The 14,181-nt window shown below is 45.7% G+C and overlaps 1 protein-coding gene across 1 annotated transcript in view; it reads right to left on the bottom strand.

Annotated features, from left to right (window-relative positions):
• Nucleotides 1-1,464: 1,464 nt before the first annotated feature.
• SHISA9 (shisa family member 9) overlaps nucleotides 1,465-14,181 on the bottom strand; it is a 294,614-nt gene continuing 281,897 nt past the window's right edge. Inside the window, exon 5 of the mRNA XM_007462812.1 lies at nucleotides 1,465-1,847. Within this exon, the coding sequence (XP_007462874.1) occupies nucleotides 1,465-1,847 (383 nt within the window). The remainder of the gene's footprint in view (nucleotides 1,848-14,181) is intronic.

Raw genomic sequence — 14,181 nt, forward strand, 5'->3', positions numbered from 1 at the left:
GGGGTATCGTGGATGGGAAATGAACGCATTGCAGTATCTGGGGAAGCGGTTTGGAGGGATCGTTTGTCTATCTATCTATCCTGGGAATGATGGGACCAGGAATGCTTGGGTCCCACGCTAGGTTTGGGGAGCTTGGGGTGGGACTCGGGGAGTTTTGACAGTGTGCGGGGGAGGGAGGTCCTGGTCTTTGCAAGTTGCAGCATTCCCCCTCAGAGTGTGGGATCGGGTGGGCTCACCAACAGACAGAGGATGGAAACACCTTCTACTACTGCAGAAAGACAGGAGGCAGGAAGGCTAAAAGAACACAGGTTGCACTTGGGAAACAAGACTGTCATTCAACAGTGACACATTGAAGGCACCACCCACGCTTATGACATTTTCAGTCCAAAGCAGTTGAAATTCGGCAGCGGTGGCAGCAACAGGCTGAAGGGGAAGGGAGTCGGGGATAGACAGTTAATAGAGGACTGTTTTCTGTCTCTGTTTCTTGTCTCGGAGGCGGGGGGGGCAACGCCAGAAATCAGAGGCTCTGGGTCCCCTTCTCACCTCTCGTCGACATTTCAACTGTGAATTTTGTTTGTTCGTTCTTGACGACGTTGTTGATTTCCTAAGTCTTGAAGATGTTGGACAAAAGTTACTTTGCTGTTCTTGTCTGTTTTGTAGTGGGATTCTATTTTATTTTCCTTTTTTAAAAAATAGTTATTTAAGACTCTCTGGACCCTCTCCCTGCCATAAAAGCCTACCCCTCCCATTTCCACAGTCTTTATGGGAGTTGTCTAAAAAAGTTCTTTCTTTCCCATCACTGTCAGTGGGTTCAGGGTCTATTTATTTTTTGTGAGTTTGAGTGTGTGTTGTTTTTGCTTCCAACCTTGATGATATAAGAAGTATATAAATAGCATGGTGGGGGGGGGGGTCCAGTTACTGTCTCGCGCTCATCACAATTTTATGTCCACATCACTACTTCCTGGGATTAGAAAATGCTTATCAAGTGCACCAGCGACCCCTCTTTTCTACCCCCCCTTCCATCCTTTCTGGCTCTTTCACTCAGAAACAGACAATGCATGGTCAATGGTATATGTGCTCAAATGGACAATTTCTCTAAATTGTGCTACTTTTTATTTCATCATGGATTTGTTTCAAGTTAGGAGGAAAAGAAAAATCAGCTCCACGGTTTAGGCATGTGAGTTGGCCACCTCGACCCTGAAGTCGAAAGCGGGTGCCTCAGTTTCCCCTTGGCTGTATTGCTGACCGTCCACGTTCCGGTCTTGCTCAGCTGCCCACCGACACGTGTTAGGCATGACACAGGAAAAGCGTGATTCCATGTCACCAGTAGGTTTGTCGTCGGTCGGTGTGGAGGGTGAACGTGTGGGTGGGTGTGCGGGCGGGGGACAGGGAGGGTGTGTGTTGGGGTATTTTTTGCCTCTCTCAGTTGAGTGTGGTCTCCAGGATGTCCCCTGTAGCGACAGCTCAGACAGTCACTTCCGTTTTGCTGTTGGTGATGAAGTATGGCTGCGGAGGTGGGTAGTGCTGGGTGCGAGTTCCCAAGGGGTCACTGGAGCCGGACTCAGCTGTGCCCAGCTTGCCCTTGTTCCCATAAGCTTGCTGCCGCCGAAGAGACTGATCCTTGGGGTCCCAGCTCTTAAAGTTGGCGGTGGAGTTGTAGGCCAGGGGGTGGGAGGGCGTCTTGTTGGTGCGGGACTTCTGTCCGTTCTGCTTGGCGGGGCCATGCTCAGGACTGAAGGCCCGCGGCTCATCCTCCACTCTTACGGGATGCAGAGGCAAGTTCCCCTTGGCGGCCAGCTCGGCCAGGTGCCGTCGCTTGGAGTAGAAGTCATCATTTACCTTGTCGGCTGTACGATGGGACAGGTAGGTGGACGAAGCGGGGAGGAGAGAACAGAGAGAGGGAGAGAGAGGAGAGAGAGAAAGACAGTTAGGGATTAGCAGGTCAACCCAAGAACAGCATCTCAGTGGGCCAACAGTCCAAACGAGACACACACTAGAAACTCCACCCGGAGCAGACAGAAGGAAGGAAGACAGGGTCACGTGTTTTCCACCGACAAGAGGAGGACCAAGAAAGCGAGGGCATCTGTGAGGGAACCTCTAGTTCCCCCCAAATCCTTCTTCCCTCACAATCACACCTAGCACTCCGCCACCCTTGCCTTTCTTATAAAACGCAAGTGTTGTTCTTTCTTCATTATGAAAATGATGCTTCTCATTAGAGAAAATATCGAACACATTGATAAATATTCGTATCTATCAGCTACCGCCCAAGACAGTCGATATCAATACTTGGGTGTATTTTCTCCTGGTTTTCTCAATAAAGAGTTTCATTTGGAATTTGTGTTAGTGCTTTTGTTTTTGTTTTTATAGCAGTTAAGCAGACCTGTGTTCAAATCCCACTCCTGCCACCTACTAGCAGTGTAACTTTGGTAAATAACTTTTATTACCATCAGCTCCTGCATCAGGAAAGTGGTTACAATAAAAAAGGATATTTCATAGGGTTGTTTAGAGGGTTAAGCGATGACATACGGAATGTCCTTAGATATTAGCCACCACCATTATCATCATCATTATAAATAACTGTAATTTCTCATGTAACATTCTAGCAAGCATTTCTTCATGTTGTTATAAATCACTAGCAAACAGCATTCTAATACCTACATAATATTTCAGTGAGCAAAACTATGAAAATTAATCATTCATCCTATGGATGAGCATTCAAGCTGTGCCAATATTTTGCTAATATAAATCAATCTGGAATGAGAATTTTCTAGACTAAAGCTCTCTTAGTATTTAGAATTTTGAATATAAAATAATTCTTAAAATATTCTTTAATCTGTATCAGAGGGTGGAAAACTATAGCCCATGGATCGATCTAGCTGCCACCCATTTTCATAAATAAACTTTTACTGGAATGCTGCCATGCCCATTCCTTCACCTGTCTGCAGTGCAACAGCAGATTTGAGTGCTTGTGACAGAGACTGCATGGCCTACATAGCCTGAAATATTTACTATCCAGCCCTGAAATAAATTATCTGAAGTGGAATCACTTGGCCAAAGGCTGTAAACATTATTAAGGCCCTTTATACATATTGCCAACTATGCTACAAAAGAATTATACCAATTTCTGCTTCATTCACCACACTCTAAAGCACTGAATGAGTCCTTTTTTTCTTTCTCTCTTTCTTGTTTTCTCTCTCTCTCGCTCTCTTCCTCCCTCTCTTCCTTCCTTTCTTTCTTTCTTGCCTTCTTTCTCAATTTATTTGATAACTTTCTGAGACTTTATTTTATTTTCTCTCACAATTCTTTTATTAGAAGATCCTCTATACTTTTGAAATTAATGTCTTAGCAATAAACTCTTGAACATATAACTCTCAGGAGTCCAGAAATATGTGCTGCTCTTTAATCCACACTTCCAGCATCCCATACTGTTACGTGTGTGAAATTATGTAAATTCATGGAGGTCATTGCCCTTCCACGTTTCTTTTCTCATTTGATCCTTTCAACCACAAGAGGTGGGAAAGACAGGGATTATGACCTCTGCTTGACAGATGCGGAAACCGTCAAGCTATGGAACATGAAATCATCTAATTGAGGTTACCCACAGCTAGCGGCTGAGCCAAGGTAGAACCTAACTCCATTAGACATTATTTGATGCTTTTGAAAGGCCGTAGAGGGAAAGCTCTGTTTTCAGGAATGAGTGAGCACATATGCCCCCGCTTGCCCCTTCTGCATCTGTGGCAGACATCACTCACTGATCACAGAGCTCTTTCCTAGCTAGCATGGCCTTTGCTTAGATTCCTCAACACAGCACCCCCGGACACCACATGTTAACTTTCCAGGCTTAATACAGTTTAAGTTGGGTTTCTGTCCATGTTTAATGTAAACAACCCTGAGTAATGCAATCTTTCAAGAGAATGTCCCCCCTTCCTTGAATTCTAGAGCTGTCTGAAGATACACAATATCAATGCCAAAAGGAACTACGGAATAGCTACCGACATGGGAAGAGCACACATTCCCGAAATACCATGCACTCCTTAAGGTGGTATGAGTTACATTCAAGTTGGTATTAGAATCGCGTCTTCCAGAGGAAAGTTCTAGGTTTCCAATGCCATGATGTTTCAGCAGAAGGATGCTCTGACCTCCCTCCTTGGACTTCAAAATTCATGTATCCAGTTACCTCCAGGACAGAGTCACTGGCATCTCCCACTCAAGGTGGCCGAGACTGAACCCATCAACATCATTCACATCTGTTCTCCAGGCTCTTCCTTCTCTCACGAGTGGGAACACCAACTCTCTAGTTACTCAAGCCAGAAACACAGGAGCAGGTGCCGATGTCACCCTCCTCTTCTCCTCAGCACAACTGCTAACCCACAGGTCCTTCCCATCGTACCTACCAAATGCTTCTCTAACCTATGCTATGCCTCCTCCTTGCTTTGAATGCTGCTCTACTTCTGCCACCAAACTGGCTCCCCTGCCTTGAGTCTCACCTCCCCCAGGCCACTGTCCACACTACAGCCAGAAGCATATTTCCTCTTTTGTTTTGTTTTGTTATGTTTTGTTTGGCTGCACTGCTCAGCTTGCGGGATCTTAGTTCCCCAAACAAGGATCAAACCCGTGCCCCTTGCAGTGGAAGCTCAGAGTTTTAACCACTGGACTGCCACGGAAGTCTCCCAAAGGCATATTTCTAAAACTGACCACGTTACCATTTACCAAAACCTCTCCCAGCAATTCTTCTCAGTCATTTAGTCATACATCAAATAGGCACGGGTCAGGTGGTAGACGTTGTAAATATAAGGACATTGGGAGAATCAGAAACAGACAAGGTCCCTGTCCTCGTGGGGTGGACATTCTATGAGGGAAGGGCAGAATGTGACCAAATAATCCCACAAATTACATAAAAGTAGAAATATAGTAAGTGCTATAAAGAACTATCCAGTCTTATGAGTATTAATAATGAGGTCTCTGAGCTGGTCGGAGAACCAGAGGAGGGAGCTGACGAGTCTCACCCCTTCATTTACATCAGATGCTCTGTTATTCATCTTTCAAGGTTAAGCTAAGGTGATGCTTTCTGATTCCCTGGCTCCCTCAGCAACCTCTGCGCTATCATAGTCCTGACTGCTCTTTTCTAGTTTTCCATTTTCACATCTATTTGCTCTCACTAAACTGCTTTCAGTCTCTTACTGAAAGTCTCACCCACCCTCATTATGTCCCCGGGGCACGATCCAGAACCATTTATTCCCAAATTCCTCTTTCCAGACAATGGATGAGTCTAAGGGAAGCTCAGAGCAAGGGATGCATTGGAAGGTTCCCGTTTCTGACAAACTGAGGAAATTGATTATGAAACAGGTGCCCCGACAGGTGGGATAGGTGATGTCCTCTCAAAAAGTTCTAAAGAAAAATAGTCACAGGGGCATTCGATTCTTGCCCTATCAGTGCAGGTATGGGAAGCAGCTCCCATTAGGAGGAATCATGGAGACGCCCGTGGAGAACCTACAATACGTCTTTCTCCACACCCAACCCTGAATTTGTCTCTTGGTGAACCTGTCATTGGGAAACCCCTGAACATAGAGAGTGTTTGGTATATGGGACAAGGGTGGGACAGAAAAATCTGTAGGCTTTGGAATCAGACAGACCTGAGTCTATGAGACCTTGGGAATGTCAAACTCCTTTATCTCTATTTCTTTTGCTGTAAAATGAGGATAATATAACTACTCTGAGGTTTATTGTTAAGAATAAATTATATGAGACATATAAGCTATATAACACAATTCTGAAAGAGAGTAACTAGTCACTACATATATTTTGTCTGTCTTCTGGCTTATGAAAGAGGCACTGGATTAAATCCAACAGACATTTACTGAGCACTCTGTGCCAGATATCCAGCTAAGCACAAAGGAAGCACTCATCCAAACTAACCACCCTTCCTTCCTTTCTTCCTTCCCTCTTTGCTTCCCTCCAGCTGCCATGTGTATTGAGTGCCTAGCTGTCCCTATGAGACGACACAAGAAGGGGCCTTGATACGTTTGGGATGAGGTGCTGGTTAGGGAAGGCATCCTTGAGGATGCTCTCTTAGTTGGAATCTGAAAGTGAAGAGTAACAGAAACAGCATCCAGGTGAGCGCACATGGGGTGCATTGCAAAAACAGCTGTAATACTTTGCAGTTCCTTCCATCGAGAGGTGGAGTCTATTCCCCTACCCTATGAATATGGCCTGACCTTGTGATTGGCTCTAACCAGTAGACTGTAGCAGAAATTATGTCACGCACATCCCAAGCCTGGGCTTTTAGAAGTTCTGCAGCTTCTGTTATCAGATCTTGGAACCCTGCCTCCATATGAAAAAGGAAGCCCAGGTTAGCCCCCTGAAGGATGAGAAACATGCAGTCCAGTTGCCCATGTTCACCACAGCCAACAGCAGCCTGCTACCTGCCAGATACCCAGTAAGGCCATCCTAGACTGTGCAGCCATTAGCCCACCTGCCAGCTCATCACAGACACTAAGTAAGCCTGGCCAAGAGCAGCCAAGCCAGCCCAAACCAGAAGAACTTCCCAGCTGATCCAGAACCACAAGCCCAATAAACAGCTGCTATGTTAAGCCACTAAGTTTTGGGGTAATTTGTTACGCAGCAGTAGATAACTGATACAGAACAACATTTGCAAAAGGCCTGAGGTGGGAAGTAGCATGGTAGCTTCAAAAACTGAAAGGATATGTATGTAATAAAGTGAAGAAAACAAGGGGTCATCAGATCATCTAATGTCCTGTATGCAGGATTATATCGTTCACATCTATTTGTTTGTCTATCCCCCCTCCACATGACTCAGAGGTGTTTTTGACAAGTGCAGAGCAGGTACAGACTTGCTGCATGGGGCATAAAACCATCCTTCAAAGAGTTATTTTCAAGATCACTTCAACAAGAATGTGGTTGGTGGTTAGGTGGATGAACTGTTCCCATAACCAGGAAATGCAATTTTTGTGAAATCCTCTTTTTCCTCCCCTCTGATTTAGATACCGAGGATGGGAAAGAAAATACTTACCTGGCCACTCTCGGTGTTGTGCACTGTGGTCCCTGTCTTAGTATATTAAAAAGCGGCTTGTGAAGGAAATCACAGATTCATTGAGCAGTCTTGTAAGCCCCATTAATAAATGCATTAACCTAATCAACCAAGGTACCTCGTGGGCAGGTGGTTAACAAGCCGACCAGGTAACAGATGTGTGAGGCTTCCAACAACACTGGTCCTCTCCGTTTTGATTTTTCTTCATTTAAAAAGAGGAAGAAAGAATGAAAAAGGTGCTTTCCTTCCAATCAGCCTAATTGCCTTGAAGGAACCAAGGCTTCAAAATTAAACTGAACCTCCCTCCATCTGTCTCTCTCTTAATTAGCAGCAGACACTTGTACAGGTGCCGGGTGGGATGGAGCTTCACCTCTATGGAAATGGAGAGTCAAGGTAATAACCAGTTTTCAAAACAAGCTACACATCTGAGGGTCTTGGCAGGTGGCCTCCCACCTATCTTCTTTCCTTGGGCCAAGGATATCTTAAGGAGGGGTTCCTACCACTCCTCCTCCCTTGGTGATCATCTTGGGTCTCAGGTGATGGATTTCACCTGGTAAGCAAGGTCCCACCCTAAGCTTTCAACAATTCCCAATTTGTCCCTACCTTTGGTCCAAGAATATATTGAAATAGAGCAATTAATCTTCCCATCACACTTAAGAATCAAATCCAAATGATTTGCTGTGACTCCGAAGGTCGGCATGGCCTGGCCTCTGGTTGTTGCTTGCCCACCCTCATCTCTCCCACGCTTATTATGACCCATCACATAGTGTACTAGTTGCCTAGGGCTGCCATAGCAAATTACCACAAACTGGGCAACTTAAAACAACAAATTTATTCTTTCCCAGGTCTAGAGGCCTGAAGTCTGAAATCAAGGTGTCGGTAGGTCTGTGCTCCTTCTGCAGGCTCTAGTGAAGTATGCTTCTTTGCCTCTTCCAGCTTCTGGTGGTTGCAGTAATCCTGGCATTCCTTGCGTGTAGCTGCATCTCCAGTCTCTGCCTCTGAATTCACATGACCCTCCTCTCTGTGTGTGTCTATGTGTCCAAACTTCCCTCTTCTTATACGGACACCAGTCACTGGATTAGGACCCACATTAATCCAGGATGACCTCATTTTAAATTAGTTACATCTGCAAAGACCCTATGTCCAAGTGTGAGCACATTCTGAGGTTCTGAGTAGATTTGGGTCGGGGTGGGGGGAGGATGCTATTCAATCCAGCATACACACACAGGATTGCTTTCTATTCCGGAACACGCCAAGCTTTTCACCATCTCAGAGCCACCGGACCTTGTCCCTGTTGTTCTCACTGCCAAACACCCTTCTTTTTGGATCCTTCTTGTCATTTGGTTCTCTGATCAAAGGTCACTCAGAAAATTCCTCCTGATGACCCAGTGAAAACACCCCGGTTGCTCTCATCACCTTTCCCTATTTTAATATGTTCTTAGACTGCATATATGAAATTATTTTTCTTAGTTAATTGTGCATTGTCTATCTCCTTTGACTAGAATATAAGCTCCAATTAGGTTAGACATCATATCTGCTCTGCTCATCACTGTATCTCCAACATCTTAGCCCACTACCTGGCACACAGTAGGATACGATAATAAACATTTGATAAGGGAAGAAAAGCACCAGAGACAGTTTGATTCCAATGACATTCTCTCAAATATTAGAAATGGGCAGGATGCTTCATCTTCTGATCTCTGATGGCTAATTTTTTTTTTTTTTTTTCCTTTGCGGTACGCGGGCCTCTCACTGCTGTGGCCTCTCCCGTTGCGGAGCACAGGCTCCGGACGCGCAGGCTCAGCGGCCATGGCTCACGGGCCCAGCCGCTCCGCGGCACGTGGGATCTTCCCGGACCGGGGCACGAACCCGCGTCCCCCGCATCGGCAGGCGGACTCTCAACCACTGCGCCACCAGGGAAGCCCTCTGATGGCTAATTTTATATGTCAACTTGACTGGCCCGTAGGGTGTCCAGATTAAACATTATTTCTGGGTCTGGATGAGATTAGCATTTGAATCAGTGGACTCAGTAAAGCACACGATCCTCTCCAATGTAGAGGGGCACCAACCTAATTTGTTAAGGGACTGAATACCACAAAAAAGCAGAGGAAGAGAGGATCCATGCCCTTCCTGCCTGGCCTGCTTGAGCTGGGACATTAGTCTCCTCCTGCCCTGGACCTGGGATTTACAACATTGGCTCCTTTGGTTCTCAGGTCTTCAGACTGGGACTGGAAATACACCACCAGCCTCCTGGGTTTCTAGCTTGCAGACAATAGATTATGGGACTTCTCAGCCTCCATAATTATGTGATTCAATTGCTTGCAATAATTCTCCATATATACATATATTCCATATATACATATTTGTACGTATATATCCTACATAATATATCCTACATATATAATATGCATATATATAAAATATATACATTAAATATATCCTACGTACCTATCACACAGATGTAATCAAGGTAAAATGAGGTCATACTGGATTAATGTGGATCCTAATCCAATGACTGGTGTCCTTATAAGAATAAAGAAATTTGGACATATAGACACACACACAGAGGAAGGCCATGTGAAATCAGAGGCAGAGACTGGAGTGATACAGCTACATAAGGCAAAGTATGCCAAGGATTGCCACACGCACACACAAATATCCAGCTGGTTCTGTTTCTCTAACTAATACATCGTCCACACTGTAGAAGGCTACGTGACCTGTGCTTTACAGGGATAGAAGGACTGGAGCTTCTGGGGCAGGAGAACCAGGCTGCTGCCCAGCTCCAAACCCCTGGCTGAAAACTTGCAGAGGCATGGATGTTCTCTAGCAGCCATAGCTCAGGGGACGTAGAACGGAGTGAGGCGCAGGGGGCGGGGATTGGTTAAAGAGACCGCTGGGATCCGGCAGCAGGCTGTGCTGACACGCCCCCTTCCCAGCTCACCCAGTGTAACCTGAGTAAGAGCTCACCTTTATTAAGTGCGTGCTCGGTTCCAGGCACCCGGCTAAGGAATGGACATTTGTTACCACCTTTAATCCTCTCAATATCCTAATGAGGTAGGTGCTATTACTGGTCTCATTTTATAAATGGGGAAACTGAAGCAAGAGAGCTTTGGCAACTTGTCCAAGTGACAGTTCTGGGATCTGAACCCTTGACACCTGGCTGAATTCCAAGTATCCTGAAATTCACGAATCTGTGACCACACTCACCATCTATTTAACCATCTGCCTGCCTTATAGAAGAAACTCTTGTTTCCTTAACAAGTTTCTATCTGCAGGAAAACGTTCCCCCGAAACTAAAGAAGGTGGAGGACAGAGTGAGAAGTATAAGGAGAAAACACTTTTCTTGATTCTTCCTCTCAAAACACCAGGGATCGAGATATACATGCAAATCTTATTCACAAGAGGAGACATCAAAATGTCACAACTGGAAATTTCATGAAGTCTCAAATTCCCCCTGGAGGCAATATATGTTTACCTTTTTCTTCCTTAAAGTGGCGCAAGAGAAGGGAGCTGGGGTGTCCTGAGAGACTCCCCCTGCCAGGCTCTCAGCACGCAGTTGGCTACTGCATTACAAGAGTATGGGTCTTGCATCGTCTGAGAGGCACTGGCATTGGCGGGAGTGCTGGCCAGTCACCAACAAAAAGTGGCTTCCTGTTAAAGAACTGGGTTGGATAAGGTGCTATATGCTTCTCTTAGAACTGGGAGGAGCCTGAAGCTTCATCACCACTCCAGCCAGGCACCATCCAGGTGCTTTACAGGTATCATCTCATTTAGTTGGCTCCCCACCCCACCCCAAGCCAATGAGGTAGGTGTGGTTGCCTGGTCTCTTCACGCTACGTCACACCAACTCCCTCCATGACAATGTAGGGGGATCCCATTTTGAGATATTCACCAGTATTCTCTTCCCTGTGCTTCCACTCTCCCCTCCCCACCACTCAGAGAGCAGCGATCACTTTTGATGATGACAAAGTATTCCAGGTGTTGCTCCTGAATCCTACACTGAGCTCTTGACAGCCATAGTAGAGCCTTGGAAGGCAAGACGTCAGCAATAAGATCTGAGCATGCTGAGAGAGAAAGAAGGATTAGTGAAGCTGAGAGTGTGCAGGACTCAGTGCAACTTGTTTATACAGCAGATAGCGGAGTTTGGAAGAATTCTGTGACTGTAAAATCTTCTTTAGAATATGGTAGAAAGAGCACGAGCTTGAAGAGCAGATGGACCTGAGTTAAAATCCCAACTCTTCCACTTACAAGCTGGAGACCTTAAGCAAGTTTCCTAAGTTCTCTAAGCTCCACCAATAAAATGGAAAATAAAATAACAATGCCTATGTGGTAGGGGGTTATGGTATTCAAAAGAACCATGTAAACTATCTTGTATAATGTAAAGTACCAATGTCCTTGCTTCATGGTAGGTATTCATTAGATAGTAGCTGCTACTGCTGTCATTGTCAGAAAATAAAGTGAGGATAAGAAGATCTACTTTGCAAAGTGCAGCAGAGAAGTAACAAGTGACAAAGTGTGAAAGCACAAACCATTATGCCTGGCACACAGTAGGCTCCTTAAACATATACCCCATCTGACATGATACTGTAAGAGACTGCTACTTGTCATCCAGATCTCTTCCACCTTTTTTCTTGGGCACATGGCCACCTAATTCTGAGCTAGATTTCCCTAGCCTTCTTGGAAGCTAAATTTGGCCACGTGGCTAATCTCTCACCAATGGACTCTTAGCAAAAGTGATGCATCCAGTTTCCACTTCAACTTACTCACTTAAAATAAAATTGGTTGCCCTGGGTGTCCTCTCTCCCCCTTCCCATAGGCCATGACAGCAACTAACTATAACAATGCAGATGAGGACAATACAGTAGGTGGCCGCAGAGCAACAATGTTGGAGGAACCTGGGTCCCTCAGTGACAGCTTGGAGTAAAGCTGCCCCACCAACCTGGACCACCCCCTCTGGGGCTATTACATGAAAGAGAAATATACTTCTTTCTCTTAAGCCTTCTTTCTATTTGTGAGGCCTTTTGGTTCACTAAGACAGTACTGAACTTTTATTTACATGGGAGTGTTTTCTGGGTCTCTACTTTTTTTCTCTCCATCATGAGCTGAATGAAACAGTAAAAGGGGAAACAGTTCATGATAAAAAAAAAAAATACCCAGGTATTTCTCCCTTCTTTTGAAATACATGTTATAAAGCTGCACAGGCTCCTGCGGTTGTCTCAGCAGGCAGAAACAAGAAAGGCAGGGGAAAAGCCTAGCTTCCCAGGCAGGAGAGAGCCAGGAGGAGATGGGAAGATTTGTCTTTATGGCAAATTAGCCCCCATTTCACCTGGTTCTGGGCCTTGCTGTAGAGACACAAGGAGGGAAAATCACATTTGAACCGGGTTCTAATTAAAGCCAGGACTCCTGGCTGTTTCTACAGGGCCACACATCTTTCCTGAAGGCTCATCTCTCTAAGAGAGAAAATTGGAAAGGGTAGAATGGAATCCTGGCCCTTTTTTATCTTAGCCCTGAGGGTCACAGGAGAAGGCACTGCTGCCTTTGCTGATGATTATTCTGAAACAGTGCCTGGCTTGGGCTTTGCACCAAAGCTATCCAGCTGCACAATCAGCCCCTTTGTTGTGGCTGCAGGGAGCCCTCTGTGAAGATCTCACTGCCAATGGACCTATGAAACCTTAAGCCCTCTGTCTCTTGCCTTAGGCAGTCCTGTTGGGCAGTCACCACTTTCTGAAAGGCTATTGAACAAAGGTGGCTGGACTCATGCTCCATCCAAGGCTGACCACAGAGCCCCCTGCATTGAAGGGCCCTGGTTGGAAACTGTGCACTCATTCACTGCCCTTCATCCTGCACTGATGCTCCATAGATGGAGATATTTCTTCTCAGAAATTCATTGCATGGTTTGTCTTATGATCAACCTCTGAACTGGTAAAATTTTATATAACTGGTGGTTTTTTAAAGGGAGGAAATAAAAGTTAACTCTCCTTAATCCTACATACTTCCTTCCAATGTGCAAAGGACCATCTCAAAGTAGATAATGATAAGATGTGGGACCCTGTGTTAGATGAATGCATGAAGGACCTCCATTTTTCCCCCTTCCTTGTATCCACACTCTTTTTATGTGACTTTGAAACTCACCCCCCAAAAAAGAGGATCTTGTTTCCCCACCACTGGATTCTGAGTTCATCATGTGATTAATGAAGGTTAGCAGACATGACACACACAGAAGTCTGAAAAGTTCTTGCTGGTGTTTGATTGCTCTCTTGCACCTCTGCCCCCATCATGAGAACATGTCTGGGCTACCTTCTCTAAGGATAAAAGACACCTGGAGCAGAGCCAAGTCACCCAGTCTTTCCAGCTGAAACCAGCCTACATGAGCCAGCATCCATCCAACCCCAAGTCATATGGGTGAACTCAGCTCAGACTAGAAGAACCTCCTGCATCAGGATAAATCACTGGCACATAGACAGACCCCTGATCTCAATAAATGCTGAGCTAAATAAGTTTAAGCCATGAGATTTAAGGTTGTTTCTTACGCAGCATTATTGTAACAATGGATAACTGATACAAATGCCAATCATTCACTCACCCTACTCCCAGGAAGAGCCCCAATTTCCAGGTGAGGATCCATGTCTCCCCTACTTTTTTTTTTTTTTTTTTGCGGTACGCGGGTCTCTCACTGTTGTGGCCTCTCCCACTACAGAGCACAGGCTCCGGACACGCAGGCCCAGCGGCCACGGCTCACGGGCCCAGCCACTCCGCGGCATGTGGGATCTTCCTGGACCAGGGCACGAACCTGTGTCCCCTGCATCGGCAGGCGGAATCTCAACCACTGCACCACCAGGGTAGCCCTCCCCTACTCTTAATCCAAATGGTTTGGATGACATACCCCTCCACGCCTTCACCCGCTAACCATTCCCCAATGACTACAAACAACCCATTTCGTTACCCTCACCATAACAATTTGTTCAGAGGTAGGTGGCCACATGACAAGGCAAGCCAATCATAGCAAAGCCTGGGATCTCTACTTATGGAGATAGAGGGGCCAATGAGATCAATGATCCCAGCCTTCCATTTATAGGAGAGGCAACTGGAGCTGTGGGCACAAGGACACCCAACAGAACAGAAGCAGCACTGGA

Source organism: Lipotes vexillifer, unplaced genomic scaffold (genome assembly GCF_000442215.2).
Source record: "Lipotes vexillifer unplaced genomic scaffold, Lipotes_vexillifer_v1.1 scaffold306, whole genome shotgun sequence".
NCBI lineage: Eukaryota > Metazoa > Chordata > Mammalia > Artiodactyla > Lipotidae > Lipotes > Lipotes vexillifer.